At 51.2% G+C, this 13,087-nt stretch overlaps 1 protein-coding gene across 6 annotated transcripts in view; it reads right to left on the bottom strand.

The window, feature by feature from the left end:
- Positions 1-13,087, bottom strand: part of HYDIN (HYDIN axonemal central pair apparatus protein) — a gene marked incomplete at its 3' end in the record, with an annotated part of 119,477 nt that overhangs the window by 75,461 nt on the left and 30,929 nt on the right. For all 6 annotated transcript variants that reach the window (XM_084533471.1, XM_084533470.1, XM_084533472.1 and 3 more), the window contains 4 exons: positions 11,312-11,495; positions 4,947-5,046; positions 1,880-1,998; positions 93-316 (listed from right to left, as the gene is read on the bottom strand). In XM_084533471.1, coding sequence (XP_084389597.1) covers positions 93-316; positions 1,880-1,998; positions 4,947-5,046; positions 11,312-11,495 — 627 coding nt within the window. The remainder of the gene's footprint in view (positions 1-92; positions 317-1,879; positions 1,999-4,946; positions 5,047-11,311; positions 11,496-13,087) is intronic.

The following is a 13,087-nucleotide window of genomic DNA, read 5'->3' as shown; positions in this document are numbered from 1 at the left end:
CTTTTTCCCTGCACCACCATATGAGGAGGTTGGTGGGACATGACTACCCAGGGACAGCAGGCAGTGCCACTGAGTTCCTTGACTGTCCTCACCTGATGGTCAAGGTCACGGGCTCGGGAGACCCATACACGCTGAACCTGAACTCTTCGCTGAACTGGCCCAGGATGGTGGAGCTGAAGGAGATGTGGATGACCTGGAGCTCGTCCGGCATGAGGATGCCCTCCCGGGGGAGGAAGGTGAAGCAGGAGCCCAGAGCGGTAGTGGGAGGCATCAAGTTAAAGAGGGCATCGATGGCTCCTTTGTTGAACAGGACCGCCTGCAGCAGAGAGAGAAATTGAAGTGTGTAAGGAACCTTCCTTTCTTACAAAAGGTTGACCTGCTTTCTAGTCAAACAATTAACATCTGTAAAAGGCAGCTGTGGTCTGCTGCGTGGCAGAAGCCGAAGAAAATACAGCAAGACAAATTCTGCCTTTGGGCGTCCTCATGCAACGGGGAGGTGTTTCATATGAATGGAGCAATTCTGGGTTTATTTTTTTCTTTAGTCTGCCAGTTCCTTAGTCTGCTCAACCAGCAGTGCCAGGAAAGAATGAGAGTGAGGTGCAGAGCAGCTCCCCCTGTTTGAGAATTTCTCTTTACAAACAGTCGCAGCCATTGCCTAAGATTTTATTGTTGCGTAGAGAAAAAAAAAAAAGTGAATTTAGAACCAATGTCGTGTTTTGTAGAACACTCAGAGACCTACTATCTTGAACACACGACGATCCCTGGGCACTTGCAGAGTTCTGCGAGGTGCTCACAGGTTCCTGGGGTGCTGGTGGTGTCCCCAGACCCCCTGCAGCAAAGCTGTACACTTACTGACCGGTGTGGGGCAAACCCTGCCCTCTCCACGCACTGGTCTGTGCACGTTGGATTTCTTTTCCCTACCTTTTGCCCTCAAGAAATCTGCTGGAAAAACTGAGACAGATGTATAAAAGTGTCCTTTTGCTTTTTAATTTTGCAGCTGCTGCTGAAAATATTCAGGTATTCAAACCCCACACTGGTACACTGGACACTTATTGAGCCCACCCGAGCTGAGGTTTATCTCCAGTCCAGCTGCTTCGGACAGCACTGACTAACAGCATCATCAGCTTATTCGTCTTTTCTCAGGTAATGAAAATAATAAATTGATATAGCGAGAAGCAATAAGGTATCAGCATTAAAAATGCATCAAACACAAAATATTTTGGTAAGAAAACACCTCAACATGTCCTTCCCTGCCACAGTCAAGCTTTTGAAAATGTCTGGCATGATGCATTGCCTCATTTACTACCTCAGTTGCTCTGCTTTCTTTTTTTTTTTTAATTTGAAAAAAAATGATGCTATTGGTAGGGCAAATCTATGGAAAGTTTCTTGGCTTCGTTTGCAGAAAGGCTTTGTTCTTTATAGAGCCAGGGAGGCACCAAGTCTGAAGCTCGGTGATAGGCAGCAGAGGGTGCTCCCTGGTTCTGCACAAGGACCAGACGTGAGCTGGGGACTGGGTGGTTTCCATCGCCCAGGACCAGGCAGGATGGCTCCACCAAAGCCTCTTTGCACTGGGTTGCACTTCAAATTCCTTCTGGCTGCTTTTCAACAGCCAGGGTACAGAGGCACATTTCATCCAGGGCTGAACCCATAGTCTCTAAACACTCACCCTGTCGACCTAGTGCTGCTTTCAGGTCTTGAGTTTGTGCACGAAGCCTCCCAGCTGCCCCCAAAGGTTACCAAGAGTAGAAGTAGGATTTGACACACCACGTTCGTCTCCCAGGCCCCACCAAAAGCATCCAGACTCTGCCTGGCCCCCTGGATTTGAACCCCAACCACAGAAGTGCTGTGCTGAGACCCAACACAACCTCCTCCATCTCACCTCGTAGCTGTGGGCTGATCCCACGAACACCTTCCCGATGTCAAGCTGGTCAAAGCTGAAGCGCAGCCTGGGCCCTTCGCCTTCCCCTTTGACACGCAGGGGCAGCCTGGTCTCTCGGCCTGGGGAGAAGTTTGGAGAGGTTTCCAGCTCAGTGCCATTGTTCCCTCTGTGCCCCTCAGTGCCAGGCTCTGTCCCCACATGGGCAGGGACCAGCTCTGGATGCTCCAGCAGAAGACACAGGGATGCATGAGGAGTGCCCACTTGGGACAGTCTCTAACGCAGCCATCAGCTTGTGCCCTGAAAAAACAACACTGAACTTCACACATCATCTGCAAACTTCCACCCATGAGCTTGGGTGAGGCTGAAACCCATTAGGTGAAGGCACAAAGATCATGAAACAGAAGCGAGGACAGACACACATGGCCCAAGACGAAGCCCCCCAGAGCCGCCAGCCTCACTGCAGGAGCACAGCTTTACACCTGAACTCCACCATGCTCCTTTGCTTCTGTAGGGCTGTTAAGGTGACATAATACAGGAGTTTTGGGTCCAAAATATTGCTCTGAACCACTGGAGCAGTCTGAATCCTACCTCAAGTCTGGGCTTGGGTCTCCCTGCTGCCATCACATCCTGCACAGAAGGTGAGTAGCAGAAGGAGGAGAGGAAAGTAGAGTGATGCCCACCATTTATTAAAGATTAGGGTCTGAAGGTTGTGTTCTTTTTTTTATTATTTATTTATTTTTAATTCTGCCACACCATTAAAAATGCCCTAAAAACATCCTAAACGACTTGCTGTGGGAAAGAGGGACCCAGATGCGACAGCATGGTGACTGTGCCACAACTTGAAACACTCTCCTGGCACAGCCTTTTCAATGCCGTCTGACTTTTTGATCTCGCAGCCACGAGGTAAGGATGTTCGATAAAAGCCCAAAGCCAGAAAGCAAGAGCTATGGAGCCTTGTTGAATTCAACAGTTTTTAAATGGATACAGCCAAAGGCCAGCCGACAGCAGAGATGAGAGTTGTGTTTCACAGCTCAGACACTAATTGGAGGGCTGTGGATTTTCTTTCACAGACAGAGTAAAGGAGGCAGCATTGGGTGCTCACTGTCAAAAGATTTCTCCATCTGGCATCACGAGGGGCTTCATTTTCATTAAAAACTCTAGGTCTAAACCACCAAAGCTCTTAGGAAATAGCAAATGCTTTCAAGTGATGAGCTTTTGTCCATGATCACACTGCAAAGCTGAAGTGCATGCACCTGAGCAATGTGTCCCACGGCCACTGCACCTGAACCAACCAGATCCTCCTCCTGCAGGACGTCCTCAACCTCTCCCAGAGGCCCACAGAAACCCTCTGCTGGTCCTGGAGATTTAGGAAATAACAGAAACTTTGCTCTTCCTCCTTGCAGACCAAAGTACAGGCAGCCTTGCTCAGGAGGACTGAGACTGAAAACAAGCCTCCTTTTGGGCCTCAACCCCACACACCCGATGCTGTGGAGCAGATTTGGATCTCAGGAGGGATAATACCTGGACACATTGTGCAAGGTGTGCAATCCAGCACTGCTTCCAGACAGTTGTCTTGCTTCCAAATCAGTGCAAGTGGCCCGAAGGCACAGGACTTTGCTGTCAAAATCCTTAATTTCTGCTGCTTCTGACACCTGTTTTCTGCTCACAGAGCAGCCCCGTGTTTTGTGGCTGGTTTTGAACATGATTTTCAGAGATCCATAGCTTCACATCACACGGCTCTGCCCCTGGGCTCATCATTTGGGGCTTTGCTCTTCCAGCTCTCATGGCCCAGGCCTGTGAGAGGCTTAAGGGATTTTGGAATAAATCAGTCCTAATACCAAGCCTAATACATTTCTGAGAGCAGACAAACCGAAAACTGAATGATGTTGTGCCTCTGAGCCCCCATCCTCTTCTGCATGCTTCCTTCCAGCAACTCAAGAGCCGTGGTTTTATTTGCATGAATAACTAAAGGTTCATTCTGAGCTCAAATATTTGCTGAGAGCAAATTTCAAATCACTTCTTAACTGCCAGGTTTGCAGGTTGCATGATGCTGATCAATTCTGTAAACCCCCTGATCCACCAGGACCTTCCAAGCAACGCAAGGAGACACCTGCAGAGAAGTGGAGGCCAAAACACCTTTCTCGTGGGGCATGAGATCCAGCTGTGCAATGCCTCAGGGCAAAACCTCCACCTATTCCCAGCAAGGGACATGTGGGCCACCTGCACATCGCACTCCAAAGGCACCTGTGACCAGCATCCAAATGCACAAGGAACAGCCACGCTTCTTGGAGGAAACAAGGCAAAATCAACTGACTCCCTAGCTGAGAGTGGCTGTTTCTTCTTCAAACTCTTTCTACACCAAGGGACCTTGACTCTGACGGTTCCCACCCTGATAGCACAGCGGATCTGCTCTGGTTTTACAAGGAGGGGGGCTCGGCACAATTTAAAAGACCTACTCTAAGTCATCCTGCAAGGAGCCAGTGGAAGAGCTGAGCTCTCTGTGGGCCCATTTTGGCCATGAAAGAGCCAGCTCCTGTTCCCAGAAGCAGCTCCATGCCCAGGCTGGCTCCAGGACTGCACGCCAGCAGCTTTCCTCCCTCTCCTCCATGGAGCAGCCCTGCTGGTGCAAGCCCTGGAGATGCCTGCAGCAAAGCGATGGACACCAGAACTGGCGTGCAGCATCCCCCGGGAGACAACTTTTAAAATAAACCCTTCCCTTCCACATCTCTAACAACTGCAGCTGGCGGGCAGGAAGACAGTTTGTTAACACAAGCCCTGTGTAATTACCGTAGGTGGCATTTGCCAAGCAAACCCCGTGCAATTACTGTATAAATAAAAAGCTGCTCCGTGACATTTGTATCCGCCAGCTCGGAAGGGAACGGCACAGAGCAGCCTGGCTGCTGGAGGACCACGGCCTCGCATCTCTTCCTCTTCAATGGGGACAACATGGGGAAAAAATGATGTTTCCTTTCCGCTCGTGGAGCATAACAGGCACCATACAGAGCCCCAGAGGAAGGGCAAGGCCACCAGCACGGTGGGCGAGGGAAGAGGGAGAGGGGAGCCGTACCTGAGATGTCGCAGAAGATGGTCTGCTGGTAGACTCGAGCTTCCCGGGGTTTGAAGATCACGTTAATTTCAGCTGAGGAGTTTGGCCAGACGTCTCCCTCCTGAAAGAGAAGTGGGCAGCAAACCGGTTATATCTCCAGACATCACCTTTCTCCTTTTCAACCACAGCCTTGTAACCCATATTCATGCATCAATGAAGAGCAAGGAGCAAGTGAATGCTTAGCAACAAAACTTATCAGAGAGTTTGGTATCGGCTGGAAACACCTGTTTCTAAATCCCTCACCTCTGCTGGTACCTGGCAGGGGCATTTCGTTAAAGATCAGAGGAAGGAGCTGACAGTCAGATGTGGCCTGTTTGCCTCTGCAGGATGCACACCCCCTCTGTTCCTGAACACAGGATCAGACACAGAGATGGCATTTGCTACAGCTCTGCACCTCTTTCAACCCCCCCCCAAAAAAAAAAATCAGGTAAAATAGCTTTTGTCGTGCTCTTGCTTAGAGGCATCCCAAGCATCTGACTCGAGCCCTAACACCGCCAGTGCTTCTTTGTACCTTTGTTGGCATAAACGCGCAGTTCTGACAATTATTATAATACTACCCTGCAAGGGATGAAGAAATTGAAGGAGACAAAGAGAGCGGAGTTATTATTCTATCAACAAAGTAGGGCCTTAATTCTGCTGGCTGCTGGGTATCCTCAGTGCTTTGTCCAGAAGAGTCCTGAGCTGACAGCAGCCTCTGGCGCTCCTTGGGCAGGAATATTAAGCAGCCGTAACGCTTCCCATCGACTCGGTGCTTCGAGCTCAGAGGACGGCTCCCGCGGAGATCGAAGAGATGCGGCGAGTTGCTGGGCTGCAGATGCAAACAGCTCCCAGAGCACACAGCCTGCTCGGAGAGAGCTGCACGAAGGAGAAAGCAGGTGAGGAGGAAACCTCCTCCAACACCCAGAAATCACCGCCAGCACATCAGCACAAAGCCTGAAAGCACAAAGTTGCTTGGGTTCTCCTCCAAAAAACTAGAGGTGAGGCATCTGCCAGATCCTGCAAGGAATAGGGTGAAGACAAAGCTTCCCTGGGTTATTTCCTCGGGGTCTAATCTAATCGGTGTGGGCTGATCAACAATACCAAATGCCTCCTGTGCAGGCACCCAAAGAAACCAGAGGCCATCGTCCACCACCACCTCCACGCAAAGACCAAGAGCTCTGCTACAGAGCAGAACCGAGGGGAAATTTCCCCTGGGTAGCCCAGATATCGCCTACCACAAAATGACCATCGCTGGGACTCCGTGCTTGTTGTAAATCTTTGGAACATGTCTGGAAAAGCAGGCTGAGATTTTATATCAACACTGATAGTAGCAGAACAAGTTCCCACTGAGTCCAACCGTGCCTGGGAAGCGAGAGCACATCCCTCCTTCCAGAGACCCAGCAACAAACTCCCGTGGGTGTAATGCGGCAGAACCACTCTTCCAGGTCAGCTGCCTGGCAGAGCCCAGTTTTGCTGCTCGCGGGTTGCCTTACACACCAAAATCAGACTTCTTGGCCCCGTGGGCACCTCGGGGCAGTTGGGTTATTACTCAGCGGTTGACAGAGGCAATACATCTCCCGTTATTGAAAGCGAGCGTAACACAATTCATAAGCAAAAAACGAACCTAAGCAGGAAAGGGAGAAAATTAAAAACCTGTTGGCCTAATAAATATGTATCTGCAAACAACAACGTGGTTTTCTAGCTGAGTGAGTTTAGCTGACTGTGGGATTCGACCAGCTCTGAGGCCAGCACATCTGTGATGGAAATAGGGCTGATGCAGCACCAGGGCTCGGCCCCGCAATATATCTCGTAGTAAGAACAGGCCCGGCAGTGCACGGGGACCCAGGGAGGTGGCACAGAGCCAGAAGGCAGGGACAGGAGTGGGAAACCACTCAAAAACAGCACCAGGAAACGTTGCAGCTGTGGCAGGGAGGGGTTCAGGGAGAGCACCCTAAAAGCCATGTTCCAAAAACACGTTCAGAAGCTGAGCACAGCAAGGATTTGGCCCCCAGCAGAGCTCGGCCTGGGTCCCGCAGCACCACCAGTGCTCCCCTTGAAGTGGGGCTGACCTTCAGCCAAAAAAAAATCCAGAGCCCCAGTGTCCCAAGGAGAGCTCCCGCTGTATAGCGGGCTGACTCCTCAGGGCATGGATGCCCTTGGATAATCTATTGGGAGCCTGGGGATACGAGGCAGAACAACCCAGGTTCTCCTCCAGCCCCAAGTTTTGTGCCAAAAGCAAAAAGCATGGGCACCCCAGGATAAGCTAAAACCCTTCTCCAGTCCTTGCACCACACCAGGAGTGCGCTGGCCAGAGGAAAACAAGGATCCACAGCACTGCATAGCCTGAGGGGCAGCCCCAACACCAAAAAGAAATAAACCTTCAGCAACAACCTGGGAGAACGCTGCAGATTTACATCTCCAAACAGCCAGGGAGGGGAAATGAGTCTCTGCAGGTGCTGCTCTGAGTGACTCTGTTCCTGGTGGGATGATTTGTGGGACCACCGAGAACACAGCGACTGCTGCAATGCTGCTGGGATGTCCCCGCACACTGCACAATTAATCCGTGGGGGGCAGCCCAGGGCTCGGGGCAGATGTTTTACAGCCTGAGCAGGTGAGGGTGCAGCACACAACCCTGGTGCTGGGAAAAACGCTCCAGGAAGCCTTTCAGTGACACGCCGAGATCCTGGCAAGGGACATCTCCATAAATCTGAAGCGTGGCCCCATCCCAGTATAGGGTCAGATGAGACGCCTCCAAGGCTCTGGAGGAAACAAGCCCAAGGACTGGCAGCAAAACCCAGGCTCCAGCACAGCCCTCCAGGATAATTCTAATGCAGAGTTATCAGTGTAGCCTTGCACTCATCCTCACGTGCAAGAAAACCTTCCTCAGCAGTTAACAGACCCATCTCGTGATGTGAAATCACCCTGCTGCAGGATGCAGCCTATTTTTAAGAAAGACTTTTAGAAATCCATCCAGAGAAAACTTCCCTGTTCTGCCAGCGAGTCTGTAAGCCTGGTGGCTTGACTCCAAAGGTGGAGGGCAAGAAAAAATTACCAGTTACATTTCATTCTACTGTTCCACGACTAAAACAAATTCTTTTAAGACAGTCATAACTATTCTGGGAAATTCTGGTCATTTCTCCCTTCGTTATTGCAGTATGTCAGACTATAAAGCTAGAAGATATTATGAGTTATTTCTCCTGGGAAATTAAAATAGACTGTTGAAGAGGTTCCTCACCACATTTCTGCTACCCCTGGGAAAACAAGGGCTGCTGGTTAAAAGGATATGCTTCATTTCCCACCCTTTCAGGCTAGCTGCTGCAGGCGTGCCTGCCTTGAGAGCTCTGGTGCAAGTGGTCTGCTGGGCTGTTGTGCTGTCTGCAAGGAGAACACAGAGCACGGGACCCTGCTGTGGCTGTTATCAAGGGCAGGAACCCAACCCGAGGTGCTGCAGACACCATATGATGATGCTGACAGCTCAATGGCAGCCTCAGGCTGGTGGCACCGATTGCAGAGGATGGACACACGACGGTGCAGCACAAAAACTGCAGCGGCTGTGGCCAGAGTGATGCAGCAGCACGTTGGGACTCACAGCAGCACACGTGGTCTCCATGCAAGAACCCAACTGCAGGTGTTTGCAGATCCCTTTTTTCCTCTCTCTGTCCTTAAATAATGAGAATCCGCCAGTTTCCCGCCAGCCTGAACCAGAACAAGCTGCTCTTGAGAAGTTCACCAAATCCTCTGCCTTGTTTTGCAGAGAGGGATGCGAGGGATGCTTCCTTCCACAGGAAGGAAGTCACTGTTCAAAGCAGACTTTGACCCAAAAACCATGCTGGCAACAGAAGCACCGAAACAACACCCGAAGTGTGTCCTAACAGCTGCCTCTTCCCATAAATAACTGAACCCATGGCGGGCTGCAGGATGCACCACTGCTCTCAGCAGAGCCTGCACCTTCTGCCACAACCTGCAGGAACCTCCCTGGGCACGGGCAGCAGCTTGGTTCCCCAGCCGAGGCAGGGAACTCCCATGCTGCTGCCTCCTGGCCCAACCTCTGCCTCCAAAACACAACCTGGAAATTCAACACCTGGAAATCCTGCAGACCACCTCCATCCACTCCCAGCTCGCACGTGGTGCTGAGGAATCACCACCAGGCAAGGGCAGGACAGCGATGGCTCATCAAGGGCAGCGCAATGGTAACGAACCCATGCCCTCCCTTTCCCCCTGGTTTCCATTTCCAAGGAGTCAGCTCCCGCGTGTTTGCAATGTGACTTACAGCCGGGCTGTGGTGGGCAGGATGCAGCAAAAAAGCAAGGACGTTGTCCTGCGGTAGCCACCTGGGCTTCTACTGCAGCTGCTTCTGCTGACATATTGCAAGTATTTGCAAAAACAAATTAAGCCAAATCTGAGATGCATTGGGGAAGTCGGAGTTGTGTAACAGCTTGTTTCCCACAGGCTCGGACGGCTGCTCAAAATGTTTGTCGTCACGTGGTAGCTCCAAAATCACTGCCTTCTCTTCGGCGGTGTTATAATTTTCATCAGCTCGTTAACCCTGCGCAGACTGAAGCGATCTGCTGCAGCTTCTACAGGCAGCCACAGCTGAAAATACCAGCGGATGATGATCCACGTGGGCAGCAAAACTCCTGCACGAACTCCGCCGAGCCATCCTGCCCAGGAAGCTCTCCAGCCTGTAAGCCTCCATCAGCTTCCTAACCACTGGAAACAATTGAAGGACTTTAAAAATGAATCAGCTTTAACCCATCCTTCCTCCAGTGCCTGGTCACAAAAGGATTTGGTAATTTTCATTGGGTGCTCTCGTATACCAGAGACAATGAGAGGAAGAAGAGAGCAGCCTCTACCGATGGCCAGAAGGTCTGTGGAGGCATCAAGGTCCCAGCCTTGGGCGTCCTCTTCATCAGGTTTACCTGGAAGAGCACAAAGGGTGTCTGCCAAAGCAGAGGGGCACGAGGCCACCGCCAGGAAGGAGGCTGAGTCACTGACGGTGGAGTTTCAGATTCTGCGTTTGATAAAGAGGACAAAATACCTATTTGATGAAAAGAAATCCTCACGCTGGGCCAGGGGGAAAGAAAGACAGGAACAAAGCTGAATATGGAAATGGTTGCTCTATAAATAATGGAATTAATAGAAAACAAAAGCCTGGTAATGCTGCACAAGACAGAAGGGGAGAGACTCATGTGTAAGCTCATTTAGAGTCAGTCCTGGAGCAAGGTGTGTAACAGCAACAGGGCCAGCTAGGAAACGTCTCCAGTCAGGACTTGAGCCCTGGGACACGCTCCAAACACTGCCCTGATACCCCACAGGATGCTTTTAGTGCTCAGCTTCTGCCCACAACACTGTTCTTACCTTTCTGATGTTATCTCTTGGTCAACCGTGCTGCTATAAGCTAATGGGTGAAACTGCTGCTGTTGTGCTGGCCTTGGTGGCTCTCAGCCACATCGGGGCTATAAGGAAGAGAACACGGTCCCCTCCTCTGAAAAAAATAGTTTCACCTATTTTAAGGGAAATAAGAGGTTGGTCTCGTTCTAGGGTTTGCTCCAAAGATGAGTCAAGGTTTTGCACTGCTCAGAGCAGGCATTGCCTCAGACCATGCAGATACTCAGTTACAGCTTGGGTTGACTGAAACACCTGGGGATTTGTTTGTGTAAACAGAAAAGCAAAAATATTTCTGTGACTACATGCAGAAGAACTCAAAAAGCCTGTTTCAATCCACCAGCCCTGTGTCCAGGCTCAGAGGTGGCAGTGGGCAGGAGATTCACGCACGGTACATGAAGGGATTGGTACTTCCACAGTTAAACCTGGGCTGAGTTTGGCCTCCTTTGGTTTTGTTGTGTTTTTTTTTTTTTTGAATTACTGTGTGAACTGACAATGCTCTAATGTCCTTTGCTAAGCTGCATAGAGTATGTGTAAGGTATGCCCAAAGTGCTGCCTATGCAAGCTCCAAGTGTATTTCAGATGGATGCATGGATGAGAGGAGCTCAGGAAGCACAAGCCGAGCACTCACAGCCCAGCACTGCTGCCTTGCTCCCAGGGAGCTCCTCAGACACTGGGCTGAACTGGAAGTTGCTCCTAGCCCCATTTTATGCTGGGGAGAGCAAGGTAAGACAGGGCCAGGTACTGACCCATCCCCACACAGCCCAGCAAGCACAGCAGCAGCACGGCTGCCTACAGCAGTAAACTCACAGCCCTTCGATAGTGCAGCTTTTTTTTTTTTCTACTCTCCCAGCCTTGCTAGAAACCTGATCTCTTCTCTCCCAGGCCAGCTGAGGCAGGGATGTGCCGAGCGACCTCATTTCGGGAGGAGGAGAAGGGAGAGGTTCTCGGCTGTCGCTTACCACTGGCTCGACGGTGAAGATGTTGTCGGAGAAGAGCATGGAGTCCCCCCGCACCTTCGCCCGCTTGTTGTGGAAGATGCGGGAGAGCACGGTGAGGCGCTCTCGCAGAGTGGGGTCCACGGCGCACTCCTCGATGAAGCGATCCATCTCGCTCTCCTCCTGCTGCTGCAGCCTGCCACACAGCCTGAGGCCACAGGGAGAGAGAAACCAAGCGGATAATTTAATAAGCAGCATATTTGCAGAGGCTGCCGTGCGAGAGCATGGCCGGCGACATGCTCAGCGAGGAGCTGCAGCAGCACAGTGAGGGGCTCGTCCAGAGCCCAGGGGTCCTGCATGGGCTGGATCACTGCTTGCCATCAGAGCAGGTGATTTTCTGTTCAGTACAAGGTGAGAAAAGGGTTTTGAAAGCCAGCAGCCCCTAGCAGAGCCTCTAAACCCAAAGCCTTTGCTGCGACTAAAGGAGCATCCAACCAGCTGCCCCGCCTGGCTTCTCCTACCCACGGAGCTGCTCGTGGGAGGCAGGGAGCAGAAACACGGGGCACCCACCCCAGTGCTTCACCACATCTCAGCTGCAGCTTACTAGCATCAGCTGCTTTTCTTCTCTTTTGGACCAGAACACGGTATCTGCTTGCTGCTCCTTACAAGGTTTTCCACAATGGGTTCCCAGAGCATTTTGAAAGCAAAATGATGGACTTGGGCATCACATCAGCTGGATGAAACGGATGGTTTTATGCACATGAAAACAGAGTAAAGGACTTTGTGGAGCAACACCCAGAGAAGAAATCAGGACCAGCACCTCTGAATTCATCCCCTTCAGTCCAGCCTTGAACAGCCTCATCTCCCTCCTCTTCTCTGCCTTCTCAGCAGAGCCTGCCCCAGTCTCTCCCTGCGCTGGCAGCAGAAATCATTCTGGTGTCTAAAGATCCCGATCAAGAGACGAGAAGGGAGCGCTGTGACAGAGCAGCAGCTTCCAACCCGGCGCACTGCTGTCCCCCTTCACGCTCCAGTCCCCTGGCCATGAAGACCCAGCAGGTGACAGCTCGGGGGGAACGAGCAGAAGGCTCCTTATGGGGCAAATTGAGGTGACGCAGAATAAAAGGGATAGCAGTCATCACCCTGCTAAATTCAAATGCAATTAGAAAGGAAATACAGTCGTGGCTGTTACGAGCTGCACACAGACAGAGCCTCGGGCAAATGCTGTCACTAGTGCCAAAAATACTTGCTTTGGCTAGCTCCCCGTAGAGCGCAATAGGAAATCTTTCTCCATGGACGACCTACAATGCTTTGGAGTAGGAGAAGGCACTGAGATGAGCAATCCTGAACCAAACCTCCATCCACAGACAGCAATCCCACTGTCATGTCCCTGGAGGGATGTGGAGCAGAGCCCTGGATGGTCCCCTCCTAGTGATCTGGGTCTCCTGGGGCCACATCCCAGTGCAGGACACAGTGCAGTCCACCCCCATGGAACAGACTTCCCTGCTGTGAGGCCTCCAGCTTCTCTAGGGTTTGGTTTTCACTTCCTCAACTGCAGAGGAGTGACAAAAAAAACATATTTTTTAGGCCCAGAAAGCTGAATATCTTGTATAGCACCCCAAGCACACCCATATTTCTACAAGTTTCTGTATGTGCCTGCTCAGCCCCAGGCACACCACAAGAATTATTTTATGGGAACCCCATCCTTCAGGACCAGCCCACCAAGCTGTGAGGCAAAGAAGCAGATACAGGTGTGAAAGGCACAAAGGCACAGCCAAATTCTGTGTTTCCTGAAATTTTGAA

Source organism: Aythya ferina (assembly GCF_964211825.1).
Source record: "Aythya ferina genome assembly, chromosome: 12".
In the NCBI taxonomy this organism is placed as follows: Eukaryota; Metazoa; Chordata; class Aves; order Anseriformes; family Anatidae; genus Aythya; species Aythya ferina.
The sequence above is the reverse complement of the archived record's forward strand: the minus strand, read 5'-3'. Positions and strand labels throughout refer to the sequence as shown.